General features: G+C 35.1%; 1 protein-coding gene across 4 annotated transcripts in view; it reads right to left on the reverse strand.

Annotated features, from left to right (window-relative positions):
• The window catches only part of Unc79 (unc-79 subunit of NALCN channel complex), a 211,009-nt gene that overhangs the window by 159,701 nt on the left and 33,608 nt on the right, over positions 1–17,700 (reverse strand). For all 4 annotated transcript variants that reach the window (XM_077799972.1, XM_077799971.1, XM_077799969.1 and 1 more), the window contains exons 5-7: positions 5,560–5,624; positions 1,604–1,692; positions 806–846 (exon numbers count right to left, since the gene is read on the reverse strand). In XM_077799972.1, coding sequence (XP_077656098.1) covers positions 806–846; positions 1,604–1,692; positions 5,560–5,624 — 195 coding nt within the window. The remainder of the gene's footprint in view (positions 1–805; positions 847–1,603; positions 1,693–5,559; positions 5,625–17,700) is intronic.

Raw genomic sequence — 17,700 nt, forward strand, 5'->3', positions numbered from 1 at the left:
GCAAGAATACTGCTTGAGCCACATCCCCAGCCCGGATCAATCAACTTTTGAAACACAACTTTCAGAATTGAAACAAACATCAAAAAGTGTTGCAGGCCAGGTATGGTGGCACATGCCTGTAATCTGAGCAGCTCGGGAAATTGAGGCAGGAGGATCACAAGTTAAAAGCCAGCCTCAGCAACTTAGCAAGGCCCTAAGCAACTCAGTGAGACCCTGTCTCTAAATAAAATATAAAAAGGGGCTGGAGATGTGGCTCAGTGGTTAAGTGCCCCTAGGTTTAATCCCTGGTATCAAAAAAAAAAAAAGTGTGTCAAAAATCTTGTCTTTCCATTGAAATGGGTTAGATGTACTTTATCCCCATTTTAGTGTTAGGGAACCTGAGTCTCAGAGCAATTAAAGGTCATTCCCCCAAAATATAGTGTCAAGAAAAAGGCCCATTATTAAATTCTCTTCCCACTGGTGTTTTTTTTATTCTTTCTGACCTGGCACAACAAAATATCATCGATAAACCTGTTATATACACAGAAAATCCCTTACGACACAATTCAGCAGGGCTTTAGTCCTACAGAAGCCTAACTGCAACATCTAACCTTAATTCTGATAGAGTTGATACTTTGCCCCTCATTATTAAATGTTTGGATATATAATACCAAGACACTGATAAAATGAATATCCCAATGAATATTCATGGGATATTATTCTCTGGTTACTGTCTTTGTAAAATAAAATAGCACAAAGGGAGATAAATCAACCATGTCATTAGTTGTGATTACTCATTATTCACACTTTCTGAAGTAAACCATACCTTGTGGCAGAAGAACATCAATCAACCACTCGCTGTGGTCCCTATAAAGAAAAATAAAATTCATTTTTGAGCTTCATTGAAATGCTCCCCTTCCACATGAATGTTTATAAGCTGCACACTATTGTTGAAAGGCTTCTAATAGAAAGGATAATTAAGAGCACTATCATAATAAACTTTTAAAACTCTAATGCATTCCAGCTAAATTATAAATTATAGGCATTCATCATATTCAGTTATCTTTAAATGATACTTTCCAGATGCTAATTATGCCAACCAAAATACTGCACGATCTTCACAAAACCGAGTGTGACTGCAAAAATAACAAGCAAAGAGAAACCACTTGAATTGCATGTCATATTTGGAAACCACAGTCTCCTTTTACATCTATTTTTCTCTGAGGCCTTTTTAAAAGGCTACTTCAAAATTAGAGCTGCTTTATTAAGTGGAATTGCTTTCTCGTGTCACATGGAGAAAAACATTGCAAACAAAGCTGTAATCTTCTAAATGACACTTTGCTACATGTTAAATGTCAAATGAACCTTTAAAAAACACGGCAAGGGGCTGGGGCTGGAGTTCTGTGGTAGAGCCCTTGCCTAGCATGCATGAGGCACTGGGTTCCATCCTCGGCCCCACATTAAATTAAACAAATAAAATAAAGGCATTCTGTCCATCTATAACTACAAAAATAAAAATTAAAAAACAAAAAGCATGGCAAGGCTACTGGGAAAGCTGTGTAATATAAGCAATTTAGGTCCAAATAATTTTTTCTTATTTTCCCATTGAGAGTCCTATACCTACCCTGCAATCCTCTCACTGCATTCTTCACAGAGATACAATGGGGGTGGTTTATCCCCCAAAGCAACTGACAGGGAAGGGTCTATACACATCTGAAACACAAGAAAAGACAGATGAACTCTGATGAGATGAGTGCTTCACAGTGAGTGACACATTCCCACAGGCAAAGTGGAGTAGATATTAGTCAAACCCATTTGACCTGTGACTGCTCATACCACGCTCACTGAGTGCACACTGAGACATTAATCGTGGCTGTGGTGGGTTTTTATTTCTCCTGTTATTTGCAATTAAAGAACAAACAGTGTCAAGAAACCCACCCACATTCCACAAAGATAAAAAATCATCTATTCAATGGCTGCTTAAAATAAAGACAGTAATCTCCCTTTTAAAAAAGGAAAATATATTATTATTTAGATCTTAAAATCACAAATGACATGAACCTGCTGGCAGAAGAGAACTTAGCTTCTTAAGACCCATTCAGAAAAAATAGCATAAATCTAGCATTGAGTAGTTCACTCTTCTTACTCTGGAATCTTAGCTCTGTTAAAGTCATCTAACATTTCATTTTCATGTTTTTTATTTTTTCTACACATGACCTACAATTTTTCACCCCCAATGCTTTGTTGTTTATGGCTGGGGTTTCACTAACCCAAGCACTGATGAAAAGTGTTCACTTCACAGTTGAGTGTCAGGATATTTCAAATACCTGGATGTTTTAGATCAGGGGAACACATTCAGATGATTAGCTGCATTCTGTACTTGGCTTCAATTTAAATCACAATGATTTCTCAAAGTCATTTCAAATTCTGTTCCCGGCTTTCAAGAAATAATCAACCCATGCTATACCAAATGACACAATGAATGTCTAATATACAAATTCTTCTAAAATTTTACTCTCTTCTTTAGTTGTTTTCATTGATTTGAAAGGGGAAAATGACCCAAATTTACAACCCAAAACAGACTGCAATTCAATTAAAACCCTGATGAGTTTCAGTGGTTGGGAAAATAATAGTTAGAATTGCTAAATTTAAATCAACACACCATCAAAATTGTCAATTATGTATTACCAGATACTAAAGGCCTGGTTGTGTAAGTTTCATGATTCCTTATATGCAATAATGAATAACTACTTTTTGTTAAATCAGAGATTAGCACAATTTCTCTATGAATGACCAAAAAGTAAATATTTTAAGTTTTGTGGGCCATACAGTCTCTGTTACAACTACTCAACTCCACGGATATAGCATGAAAGTGGCCTTAGATGAAACAAAAGCAAATGAGAATAGATGTGTTCCAATAAAACTTTACTTACAAAAACAACCATCCAGCCAGATTCGGCTATGGATCATAGATGGCCCCAACCCCTGTCTTAAAATAATTATCTGGGATTCAGAGTACTTCATAAAGAGGACTTCAAACAGAACCAAGTAAAACCAAAAGCAGAGGGTGATATCATAAACCATAAGTTCCAGTATATTTTTAACATTAACCTTATTTATTGAAGCTGTTAACTTTTACTTAAAAATTACTTTTTTGCACCCTATTTTAACAAAAATAGATAATGCTTTCCTAGTTGGAAAACCATGAGAGCCTGGTGGCATTATGGAAATTCAACCTTTTGGAAAGGATTAATCCATTTTTCCTGAGTCTTTCCCATGCACCTCATCTATACTTTGTCTTGAGCATTATTACCTTACTCTCATTTCTAACAATTCATTGATACCTCTGCCAGGTGTTCCACTCAAAAGGAAAAACTCCCTAGGATGTTAGCACTAGAGTCACTAGAGATTAGCTGGTTGACCACTTACCTTGTTAAGTGACTTAATTAACATGACCCACCAGATTTCTGGGCAATAGAGTCAATTCTGTTCTATTCTAAACAGAGCAGTTGACACCTTTCCTAATGAGTTCATATCTGGATGTTGCATTAAAAAATGACTGTTTCTGTTTATGAATAAAATATTTGCCCATTACAGAGGCTCAGGAAATGAAGAAAAAGAAGGAAATTCAAATAACTCATTAACTCTCCATCCTGATCCATTGCCTGTAACATTCCAATGAGTTCATCTTGGTTTTTTTACTGTGAATATGTATAGATGTGATATTTTAAACTAAACTAGCATATTATGCAATATCATAACTTTGATTTTCACTTAATGTAATTTTGTAAGTATCTGGATGTTGGATACTTTTGATCTGAATGTCTCATGGTATGATGCATGCTTTCAAGCACTCACACGGGAAATACAGAACAATACCAGGTCTACATACAGGAAGCAGTCACAAGAATGTTACCTTTCTGGAAAGTGTAGGGTTAAAATAGAAAAGAGAGTTCTTTAGGAAAACTAGAGATCGACACATGAGACTTTGGTGATGAAAATGTCTTGGAACTAAATAAAATTAGGAGTTGTGTGAATGTACCAAATATCACTGAATTGTTCAGTTCAAAATTGTTAATTTTATGGTATGTGAATTTTACCTCAATTTTTTAAATGACAGAAAGTAGGGTGATCTGACCTATCCTAGAGGACTGGCTTTGAGGAGAAAATTTAAGCCCAACCTAGAGGAATGGACTAGGCTGTTTGCCTAAAAGAGGAGAAAATCTAATTCCTGATTTATTTCTGTGATTAGAAGGCTAGAAAGCATTAGTAACAGATGTCAGAGCACTCCTGAGGATGCGGTCTGACATAAACTCTAGGAAAAAATAACTAGAGAAACCTGTAACAGGCAGACGGAAGGAAGGATATAGAAATAAAAGTAAGAAGGAACCATGCACATCTCATCCCTGTGAAAAATTAAGCAAGCTGAACTTCTTGAATAATCTATGATCTCACATGTGTTTAGCTCAAAATACCTCACCACAAAGTACCTGTGAACCCCAATGCCTACTGAAATAGGAGGTGCACATGGTGGAATGGGCGGGCCCACACTTCCATTGGCAGGTCAGTATCGTCTGCTCTTTGTCAACGTTCATTAAATCTGCCTTCATCAGAGGCAGTTATGATATCTTGAGATTACCAGGTTGTTATTGGCACCTGGTTGCCACTTTTGGTGGCAAAATACATTTTTGGTTCTTTTTATATTTATTAGATCTCATTTTAACCATTCTTTGTTTTTCTAAAGTGATAGTATGATTTTCAATTATTTGATCATCTTCACCATCTCTCTATAGACAAAGGGAAACAAACTCTCATGACAGTAGTTCTAAAAGTAACTGTGAACTCCAGTAACTTCAGCTACACCAACTCCTCATCATTTGACATTTAACCCTTACAAATGCAGACACGAATCTATCCAGCCAAGTGTTTTATGTTCAACAAATACACCACACACAATTTTATTAAAGGATATGATTGTTTCTCTAACATTCAACATCCTAGATTTGGGGCTTTAGCAGGACCACACTGATCTGATGTTAAGAAAAGAATTCTGACCCCAGTGCTGACACTAACTGCCTGTGTGACCACAGTTTCCTTATCTCTAATGTAACTTTCCACATGCATGCTATCCAAACACCTCTCAGTCACTTTGACCAACACTTCACAATTGTATCTATTTTTGCCCTAGAGTTCTTGAATTTGCACATTTGCACATTAGGCACTCCGACTTTGTAACACACATATGAAAACTGAGGGAAAATACATTTCCTTGAGTTTATTAGCTCAGATAGAAGCCAAAGAAGGGCCATTTAAGTGTTTCACCAGGATTTTTCTGATAATCAACTCAGTGCTTCACAATACCTGGCCATGAACTCATATCCAAAAACTGCAGTCATGATTACTCATCGCTCTGTCTTGACCCAGTCTGCTCAAGTACAGTTAGATTGAACATAGGTGATTGAACTTATTGCCTTTGCTTTACAGAGAAGCATGCACTCTTCTCCACTTCATTCAGTAATTTTCTCCTAATAATGTGTCCACTGAAAATAAAACATGGAAACAAGTCCAATAAAACAGTACCTTCACAGCTGGCTTGTTAATTGCATTGTGGCATTCAATGTGCTGGCAGTGGATGGGATTCCAAGCTGTAAAGCAAAATAGAACCGATGAGCACTTATCATTGAAATTATTCCTGCTCTAGTGAAAACGCAGCATAGTTCACTAGCTTTTTTTCCCTAAGTAGAAGCACCATCAGATGGCTTCCTAGAAGAATCATTTTTTAAAAATCTATGAAAAATGTTTAAATCAGGCAAAGATATCACAATCTATCCATTTTCCAAAGAAGAGAAAGACAACAGAAGGCAGCATACACCATATATTACCTCACAATGTGTAACATTAACAAGTCTGCAAAAGTTTTTTTGCAGACTATATTTTCACTTGATTCTACAATAACTCAGTGGGCTATGTATAGCCGATTATTACTTCATTTAATGTAATAGTAAGTTTTGAAAATAAAAAGGTCAAGTAGCTTGACATGGTCATAGTTAGTCAACACAAGCTGGGTCTTGAACCTATATCCCTTGATTTCTGATGCTCTTCTCTTTTCATTGTGGTATACTATAATAAACATCTTATATTTTTTGGTGTCAGGAAATGTTTCAAATTGATAAATGGCCTAAGGCATCCTCCAACATTCCATTTCCCACTGCATCCCCATCAAATGTAGAAACTGGGAAGATAAGTTTATTGCCCAAAGGAAACTGATCTCTCTCTCTCACATGACCCACGTTCTGAACCTCTGCTAGTTTGCTGACATCCGTATCTGACTCCTTAACTAAGCATATATAAAGGACGAGGAAAAGAACTAAGTGACCTGGGAAAAATCACAGCCAGTAATTGCCATCCTCCAGATGATCATGTAGCCCAATGAGTTAACTAGCAATATTCCATCATTTTTTTTTAAATGTAATGTGACTGAAAGTAGGACATCCTTCTAAATTGCCATATACTAAACTTATAGGACCACAGGTCAATTTTTTTAAAAAGAAGATAAGAAGTATACACAAAAGACCACTATTCTAATAACATAGTATCATACTTTAGGGAAAAGAAAGAAGAAATAAATGAGTAAATGAATGAATGAAGAGATAATTTGGATAGGGGTATTTCATAACAGATTTGTTTCCCAAATGTAGCAAAAATCAAGATGAATACAAAGAGTGGCAATATACTTTCCTGTGCAATTAGAGAAACTTAAAGACAGTGATTGCCTTTAACTGCATACACATTGTAAATACATAGGACACGTGGCTCATTCCTCCAATCCCAAACTCATGACAGACATCACAGCATTCCTTCCTACTGAATGTGCAAGAATGTGCAAAAGTCATAGCACTTGATCAGGGTTCTAAATACTTCTGCTCTGCTATAAACCCATGCCTTTTGTGTGGATAGTGGGGATATGCAGGAGGTTGCATTCCTCTCAGTTTTCATTCTACTTTTACCAAGTATCACTGAATTAGAAATATTTTGTAGGATACTATGTTCATCACATTAGGAGAAGGGTGATTCTTAGATTTTGCTAATGTCAAAAACCACTTGTCACTGGATATGGTGGCACATGCCTATAATCCTGAGACTTGGGAGGCTGAGGCAGGAGGATCACAATTTGAGGCCAGCCTTAGCAACTTAGTGAGATCCTCCAATAATTTTTTTTAAACCTGTTAAGGTTTTTAAAATATGAGATCTAAAGCCCATGTTAGATCTATTGAATCAAAATTTCTGAGATTAGCCAGGGACAGTGGTACATTCCTATAATTCCAGCTATTCAGGGAACTGGAGGCAAGAGGATCATGAACTCAAGCCCAGCCTGGGAAACTCAAGACTCTACTTCAAAACAAAAAAATAAAGAGGGCCCAGTGGAAGAGAACTTGCAAGGCCCTGGATTCCATCTCTGGTAATACACACACACTCTCTCCTCTCTCAAAAACAAAAAACAAAAAACAAAAAACACTCTTGAGAATAGAGCACAGGTATTTGTAAATGGGGAAAGCACTACAATTTATTCTGATATAAAGACAACCTACACACCTAATCTTGTGGCAAATATAGTCATAATGAAGCTAGGGGGACAAAAGGCAGTCAATATAGATAATAAATAATTGGATTGGATCAGGAAGATGGACGCTGATTTGACTCTGGGAAGGTAGAGGCTGCCGCTGGAGAACTGAAATGCTATTGCCGCCAGAGCCCTACCCCTCCTCCCCCCAATCTGGTGCCAAGGTTACCTGCCTCCAGAGAACTGTTCCTCCCAAAAGGTTGTTAATGAAGCACCTCCTGGGCGGCCCTCTTTCCTGCCCTGTTTGGGCAGCCCCAGAGAGGCACCTCCTGAAAGGCTTTCTTCTCACCTATCTTTTGGCATCTGGTCACGTAGACAAGATAAAGGGAGGAGGAGAGCATGAGAACAAAGAAAATCTAAAATGTGTAAAAGGGACAGGACACCCCCACTTCCTCCAATACCCAGCTCTCTGCCCGTTCTCTGTGGAGAAGTCTATCTCTGTTCTATCCTTCAAATAAAACTTGCTTTCTACGCTTTCCTTTCAAGGCGTTTCTCAGGTGTTCAAACTTCATATCTGGGGAAATGGAACTCAGCCCTGATTGATTCTCATCACCAGCAGTATCAATAATAGAGCTCCACTCAAAAATAGTAACAAAAGACAGTGTAAAAGCACAACAAAAATCTGTTTCCAATTGTGATGGAGTAATTGATATTATACTTGCCTTCCCATCACAAACAACTAGAAAACTAAAATAAATAAATAAATAAATAAATAAATAAATAAATGTGTGTGTGTGTGTGTGTGTGTGTGTGTGTGCGCGCGCGCATACACACACACAAACATATATATAAAACAACTATTTGGGAAAGTGAACTACAGATAATGTAGGGAGGACAGTGCTTCGTGAGAGAAGAGAAATAATGCAGATAGTCCCATGATCACTTGGTTTTCAGCCTGAACACAATCTCAGACTTGGTCCAAAAAGGAGAAAGATAAGCAGAGCAGGGCGGGGGTTTTTTTGTTTTTGTTTTTGTTTTTTGTTTTTAGTTGAGGGGACAGAAACCATAGCTTGAAGAGGCAAAGTGCTGTTTTGTTAGGTAGAATACCAAGGAATCAGGAGCTGTGCAATCATAGCTATAAAAATCTAAGTAGGATTCTCTTTTGGTTTTAGCTTTATATTAAGCCAAACATGTCTAAGGTAAATAAATCTCCATGAGAATGGATTGACTGGGAGGGACTATAAACTAAATAATTATTAGAGTTTATACCTAGCTGGGAGACGTTCTAGTTCTAACCGCTAAAGTGGAGGAATTCACTGAAGCATTTAATAGATACTCTGGGAAGGTCACACCTAAGTAATAGGGCTAAGCTAACATGGAAAAGGCCACCCTAGGGTCTCCCTAACAAAGCCTGAAAGGGTCAAGCTGATCCACAAGTAACATGATTGCCAAAAAAGATTTAATGCACTATAATGGAAGCAAAAAATCCAGACATTCACAATAATGCAATATTCATGAAATCAAGCATCAGTCAAAAAGCACTTGATATTTGAAAGGAGGAAAATGTTGCTGTAAGCCAGGGTAAAAATCAATAGAATCAAGCCCAGAAATTACAAAGATAAAATAGCAAACAATGTTTTTAAAATACTATTATAAATATATTCAAAGGAAAACATAATCATGAACATAATGATGATAAAAATGAAAAAATAATAAAAGAACCAAAGGAATTTATAAAAAATGAAAAATGAAAAAAATCAATAAATAGGTTTTACAGCATATTAGACAATGCATAAGAAATGAATAGTGAATGGAAAGGCATAATAACAGAAACTATCCAAAGTGAAGTACTGGAAGAAAACTAAGCTTCAGTGAGCTACAGGAAAATTTCAGGTAATATGATTAAAAGCACAAAAGAACCACAATATAGTACATATTTTTTTAAATGACCACATTTTTCAAGTTTGAAGAAAATAATAAACTCACAGATCCAAGAAGGTCAATGAATCCTAGGCAAGGAAAAAAAAAACCAAAGAAAATCACATCAAAATTAATATAATGAAAACAAAACCAATGATAAGAAGGAAATCTTGAAAGTATCCAGAAAACAAACAAAAAGACACTTTACTCACAGGAAAACAAAGACAAGTTAAGAGTAATCATTGGTTTCTCATCAAAAGAAATAATAGCCAGAAGACAATGGAAAGACATCTTTAATAGGCTGAAAGCAAAAAATACTGTCAACCTAGAATTCTAACCCCAGAGAAAATACTCCTCATAAATGAGCATTACATAAAGACTATTTGAAGACAAGTACCAGGTAAGAGAATTTATAGCCAGATGAGCTCCACTGAAGGATACCAAAGAGAAGCTCAGGCTACACAAAGGCATAAAGAGTACTATACAAGAAGACTATAGAAGACTTCTTTACTCAATATGTTATAAAAAGATAACTATTTAAAATAGAAGTAATAGCTATGTATTGTGAGGTTAATTGTGTATGTGTGTGTGTATGTGTGTGAAAAATGTTGATAACAAGTACAAAAAGAATGAGGAGGGACAAATGAAAATAAATAGGTTCTTATATTAACATGTAAATTGGTATAATAATATTTGACAGGTAGAGGTAAAGTTAAAAATGCACATTGTAAATGAAAACTATAGAACACTAAAGAAAGAAATTGAAGAAGATGGAAAGATCTCCCATACTCTTGGATAGGCAGAATTAACATTGCCAAAATGGCCATACTACCAAAAGCACTGGAGAGATTTAATGCAATTCCTATTAAAATCACAACGGCATTCTTCATAGAAATAGAAAAGGCAATAATGAAACTCATTTGGAAAAATAAGAGACACAGAATAGCCAAAGCAATCCTTAGCAAGAAAAAAAAAAAATGAAGCAGAAGGCATCACAATACCAGACTTAAAATTATACCACAGAGCCACAGTAACAAAAACAACAGATATGTAGACCAATGTTACAGAAGACACAAAGACAAACCCACATAAATACAGTTATTTCATACTAGACAAAGGTACCAAAAACTTACTTGGGAGAAAAGAGAGCCTCTTCATTAAATGGTGCTGGGAAAACTGGAAATCCACATGTAGCAAAACGAATTTAAACCCCTATCTTTCACACTGCACAAATCAACTCAAAGTGGATCAAAGACTTTGGCACTAGAAGAGAGACGTTGGGCCAAATAGAAGAAAAAATAGGTACAAATCTCCACCATGGTGACTTGGGAACTGACTTCCTTAATTAACAAGATTTCTAAAGCACAAGAAGTAAAATCAACAATCAATAAATGGGATGGAATCAAATTAAAAAGCTTCTTCACAGTAAAGAAAAAAATCAATAATGTGAAGAGAGCGCCTACAGAATGGGAAAAAAAATCTTTACCACATATATCTCAGATAGAGCATTAATCTCCAGGATATATAAAGAACTCAAAAAACTTAACACTAAAATAAATAAATAAATAAATAACCCAATCTATAAATGGGCAAAGGAACTGAACAGACACTCCACAGAAGAAGAAATACACAGCTGGGGTTGTGGCTCAGTGGTGGAGCACTTGCCTACATGCATGCAACACTGAGTTTGATTATTAGCACCATATATAAATAAATAAAAAGGTCCATCAACAACTTAAAAAAAAAAAAACAGGGACTGGGATTGTGGCTCAGGGGCAGAGCACTCGCCTAGCACGTGTGAGGCTCTGGGTTCAATCCTCAGCACCACATAAGAATGAAATAAAGATAATGTGTCCAACTACAACTAAAAAATTGTAAATATTTTTTTAAAAAGAAGAAGAAGAAATACAAATATATGTAAAAATGTTCAACATCTCTAGAAATGCAAATCAAAACTACACTGAGATTCCATCTTACTCCAGTCAGAATGGCAATCCCTCAAGAATACAGGCAACAATAAATGTTGGTGAGGATGTGGGAAAAAGATACACTCATAGGGTGGGACTGCAAATGATGCAACCACTGTGAAAGCAGTACGCAGATTCCTCAAAAAACCTGGAATGGAACCACCATTTGACCCAGTTATCCCACTCCTCAGCATATACCCAAAGGACTTAAAATCAGCATACTACAGTGACACATCCACATCAATGTTTATAGCAGCTCAATTCACCATAGCTAAACTATGGAAGTAACCTAGGTGCTCTTCAACAGATGGATGGATAAAATAAACTATGGTATGCGTATACAATGGAATATTATTCAGCCTTAAAGAAGAACGTAATTATGGCATTTGTCTGTAAATGGATGGGGCTGGAGAATATCATGCTAAATGAAATACACCAATCCCAAAGAACCAAAGGCCAAATGTTTTCTCTGATATGTGGATGTTAAATCACAATAGGGGAATGTGGTTGAGAATAGAAGTATTTTGGACTAGACAGAGGGGAGTGAAGGGAGAGAAGGCAGGTATGGGGTTAGGAATAACAGTAAAATGAATCTAACATTATTACTCTATGTACATATATGATTACATGACCTGTGAAACTCTACATCATGTAAAACCAGACGATGAGAAATTATATTCCATTTATGTATGATGTGTCAAATGCATTCTATTTCCATATAGAAGAAATAAAAAATACCAAAGAAATGCACATTGTAAACACTAGAGAAATTTTTTCAAAAGAAAAGTAAATGATTCAATATAGATATAAAATTGAATACTAAAAAGAATTCAAAAAAGGGCAAGATATTAACAAAAGGGAATAAAGAATAGATGGGAAAAATATAAAATTAGCATAAGCTCGGGCTGGGACTGTGGCTCAGGGTGCTTGCCTTGCATGTGTGAGGCACTGGGTTCAATCCTCAGCACCATATAAAAATAAGTCAACCAAATAAAGGTATTTGTCCATCTATAACTTAAATTTTTTTTAAATTAGCATAAGCTGACAGATCAAAGGCCACTGTATCAATGATTACATTAAAAGCAAATGGTCTAAAAGGCAGAGATTGTCAAATAGGATTTAAGTTTTTCAAAAAGCTTTATTCAAATAGAGTCTACTTGTAGAAACACACAAGATATAAAGAAACAGGTAAGTTAAGAGTTAAAATCAAGAATCAACAAATGGGACGTATTCAAACTAAAAAGTTTTTTCTCAGCAAGAGAAACAATAAGAGAGGTAAATAGGGAGCCTACATCCTGGGAATAAATATTTACCCCTCACACTTCAGATAGAGCTCTAATCTCTAGGCTATACAAAGAACTCAAAAAATTAAACAACAAGAAAACAAATAACCCAATCAACAAATGGGCCAAGGATCTGAACAGACACTTCTCAGAGGAGGATATACAATTGATCAACAAATACACGAAAAAATGCTCACCATCTCTAGCAATCAGAGAAATGCAAATTAAAACCACTCTAAGATACCATCTCACTCCAGTAAGAATGGCAGCCATTATGAAGTCAGACAATAACAAGTGCTGGTGAGGATGTGGGGAAAAGGGTACTCTTGTACATTGCTGGTGGGACTGCAAATTGGTTCAGCCAATTTGGAAAGCAGTATGGAGATTCCTTGGAAACCTGGGAATGGAACCACCATTTGACCCAGCTATTCCCCTTCTCGGACTATACCCAAAAGACCTAAAAAGAGCATAAAACAGGGACACAGCTACATCAATGTTCATAGCAGCACAATTCACAATAGCTAGACTCTGGAACCAACCCAGATGCCTTTCAATAGATGAATGGATAAAAAAAATATGGCATTTATACACAATGGAATATTACTCCGCACTAAAAAATAACAAAATCATGGCATCTGCAGGGAAATGGATGGCATTAGAGCAGATTATGCTAAGTGAAGCTAGCCAATCCCTAAAAAACAAATGCAGAATGTCTTCTTTGATATAAGGGAGGCGACTCAAAACAGAGCAGAGAGGAAGAGCATGAGAAGAAGATTACCATTAAATAGTGATGAGAGGTGCGTGGGAATGGGAGAGAGAAGGAGAATTGGACGGAAGATGGTAGGAGACCCTCATGGTTATGCAAAATTACATATAAGATGGTGTGAGGGAGAAGGAAAAAGAGAGAGAAACGTGTCACAGTAGATTGGGTAGAAAGAGGTGACAGGAGGGGAGGGGAGGGGAGGGGGGATAAGAAGGGCAGCACAATACAATAGACACTAGTATGGCAGTATGTATAAACATGGCTGTATAACCAATGTGATCCTGCAATCTGTACACATGGAAAAATAAGATTACGTACCCCATTTGAATCAAATGTATGATATGTCAAGATTTTAAAAAAAGAAAAAAATTTTAAGAAAGATTTTAAAAAAAGAAAAAAAGTAAACAGAAAAACTTATGCCATACAAATGCTAAAACAAGAAAGCTGGAATGTCCATATAAATATCAGACAAGTATATCCAAGTCAGAGATTATTATCAGAAATAAAGAAATATATTTTATGAAGATAAAAGGGCCAATTGATCAAGAATATATAATGATAAATATGTGTATATATATTAAACTAATAAAACTGATAAGAGAACTAAATTCATAATTAAAGTTGTAAATTTAAACAATCCCCTCTCAGCAACTGATAAAGCAAGTGGATAAAAATCAGTCATAATATGACTTTGACAACACCCTCAAAGAAGTTAACCAAATGGATAATAAAAACTCTCCACACAACCACTGTGGAATACACACTGTTTTCAAGTGCTCATGCAACATCTACCAAGATAGACAATATTTTTAGTCCGCAGAATAAGTCTAAAAAATTTAGATGGTGAGCTGTGGGTATAGTTCAGTGGTAGAACATGTGTTTAGCATGTGTGGGCTGGGCCCTAAGTTCAATCAATCCACAATACAAAAAAAAAAAAAGAAAAGAAAAGAAAAAACTTTAGATGTTGCTACTTCATATAGTATATTCTCTAAAAAGAATGAAATCAGACTAGAAATCAACAACACAAAGATATCTGGGAAATTGCCAAATACATTAAAAAATACTTCTAAACAATTCACTAGTCAATGAAAAATATTAGAAAATATTCTGAACTGCAATATAATGAAAACAACATACATGACAATTATGCAATGCAAATAAAGAAATGTTTACAGCAAAATTTAGTTTTAAACTCTTATATTAGAAAACATAAAAAGTGTAAGAAATGATTAATGTTTCTACCTTAAGAAAACAGAATGAGAACAAATCAAACTCAAGATCAGTAGAAGGTAAAAAATAATAAGCTGGGCATGGTGGCACATGCCTGTAATCCCAGTGATTCAGGAGCTGAGACAGCAAGACTGCAAGCTTAAGGCCAGCCTCAGCAATTTAATGAGGCCTTAAGTAACTTAGCAAGACCCTGACTCAAAATGAAAAATAAGAAGGGCTGAGAATGTGGCTTAATGATTAAACATCTCTAGATTCAATCCCGGTACATGATGATGATGATGATGATGATGATGATGATGATGATGTGAAAAGCAGAAATTAACAAAATTGAAAACAGAAAACTGCAGAGAAAATCAATAAAATTTTTAAGCAGGTTCTTTGGAAAGTTCAATAAACTTTTTAAGCCCTCTAGCCAGCTTAATGAAGAAAAAATAGAGAAGACATCAATTACCATGTAAGGAACGAAAGCAGGACATCACTATATATCCTACAAACATACCAATAAATTCAATAATTTGGATGAAATACCCACATTCTCAAGAGACACAGATTACAAAATACTGTTCAACAAAAACTTTAAAATCTAAATAATCCTATAATTATTTAAAAGATTAAATTTATAATATAAAACCTTCCCACAAAAACCCTGAGTCCAGATTACTTCATTAGTGAATGATATGAATCATTTAAGTAATAAATCCTACATGAACTCTTACAGAAAATAGAAGGGAGATACTTCTCAACTCATGGCATGAGGTCAACATTAGTCCACAAACAAAACAAGATGAAATATTATGATTAAAAAATAGATAAATATGCCTCATAAATGTAGAAGCAAGAGCCAGGAATGCCGGCATATGCCTGAAATCCCACTCACTTGGGAGGCTGAGACAGGAAGACTGCAAGTTTGGGACCAGAGTGAGCAACTTAGTGAGGCTCTAAGCAACTTAGCAAAACCCTGTCTCAAAAAATAAAAAGAGCTGGGGATGTAGTTCGGTGGTAAAGCACCCCTGGGTTGCACCCCTGGGTTGCACCCCTGGTACAAAAAAAAAAAAAAAAAAAGGAGGAGCAATAACAATGAACAAAGTCTGTATTATATTGCCAAATTAAATCTGGCAATGTAATACAGCATAACAGTGAGGTTTATCCCATGAATGCAAAATTAGTTTAACAGTGTAAAGCAAATCACATATTAACAGAATAAAGATAAGAAATTATATGATCATCTCAACAGAAAGAGAAAATGCATTTTCCAAAAATTGATTAAAATTCTCAATAAACTAAGAACAGTCAGGAACTTCCTCAAGCTGAATCTTTTAAAAAGCATCCATGAAAAACCTACAGCTGACATCATATTTCATAGTGAAAGCCTGAATACGCTCCTTGACAGCTTGCGGGTAGAATAGGCATGACCACTCTCAGCACTTCTGCTGAACACTGAACTGGAGACATGAGGCAGAACAATGAGAAAAAGATCTAAGAAAGGAGGCAAAGAAGGGAGAAAGAGAGAAGCAAGGAAGGAAGTAGGGAGGAAGAGAAGAAGAAAGGAATGATAAATCAGAAAGGAAGAAGAAAAACTGAAAAGAACCTTTATTTGCAGAGAGTCTTCATTATATAGAAAGTCTTAAGAAACTACCCAAAAAAGCTACAAAAATAATGTGAATTTAGCGATGCAGGATATAAAGTCTCTATAAAAATCAGTTGTGTTTACAAGAGTAGCAATAAATAAATAGAATTAAATTAAATTTTCATTATTTTTACACACTATTTGTTAAATACTAAATTTTTAAATACTGTTTACAATAGCATCCAAAACATTTGGGAGTAGCTTAAGCAATATATTGATTTGAAATTTCTGTACACTGAAAACAAGCAAATATTGCTAAAATTAAAGACCTAAATAAACAATAGGCATGCCACTTTCATGGATCAGAAGACTCAATATTGTTCAAATTCTCCCAAAACTATATGTTCCATGTGAAATCCCAAAGTCCCAGAAAATTACTTTGTAGAAATGACAAGCCAATAGTAAAATTTATATGAACATGCAAAGGTATTAAAATGGTCAAATCAATCTTGAAAAGAAATAAATATAAAAAAATTTGTATCATATGACTTCAATGTATACTATAAAGCTACAGTAATCAACAAAGTATAACATTGGTGTAAGGAAAAATATAAAAAGTCTAAACAAAATTCTTAGTCTAGAAACAGACCCACAAAAAGTATGTAGTCAATTACTTTTCAATAAAATTACCAAGGTTAATTCAATATGTAAAGGATAATATTTTCAGCAATCAAACTGGAATGACTAGATAACTTTCATGGGGAAAAGTCAACGCTTCTTCACACCACATAAAAACTAATTCCAAACTGATTGTATGCTTAAATGTAAAATCTTAAGCCTTAAGACTTGTAGAAATACAAGAGCATTCTTAACAAACTTGTTAAAAACAGAATGAAGAACCATGAGAAGAAAAAATTAGTAAATTGAAATTTATCCAAATTTAAAATTTTTCCTCTTTGAAATACTTAAAAAGAAAACCCCTGACTTAGAAAAGACATTCACAAAAAGTTGACAAAAGTATTATATATATTCAACATATAATAATAAAATGAGTACCTCAATTTCAAAATGGGTAAAACAAAAGCAAATCCAAAATCTCATTGCAAAATTTACACACAAACAAAGAGATATATGAATAGCCAACAAGAACTCAAAAAGATGTTCACTATCATTATTCATCAGAGAGATGCAAATTAAACTACTACAACATGACCACCAGAATGCAAAATTAGTTTAACAGTGTAAAGCAAATCAATATAATTTACCATATTAACAGAATAAAGATAAGAAATTATATGATCAACATATAAGTGTTGACAACAATATAGAACTGAACTCCCTCACATTGCTGGAGGAAATATAAAATGTTACAATCATTTTTGAAGAATTGTTTGTACAATTCAAATAAAATTAAACATACACTTATCATA

The sequence above is a fragment of the Urocitellus parryii genome, chromosome 6 (assembly GCF_045843805.1).
Source record: "Urocitellus parryii isolate mUroPar1 chromosome 6, mUroPar1.hap1, whole genome shotgun sequence".
Taxonomy (NCBI): domain Eukaryota; kingdom Metazoa; phylum Chordata; class Mammalia; order Rodentia; family Sciuridae; genus Urocitellus; species Urocitellus parryii.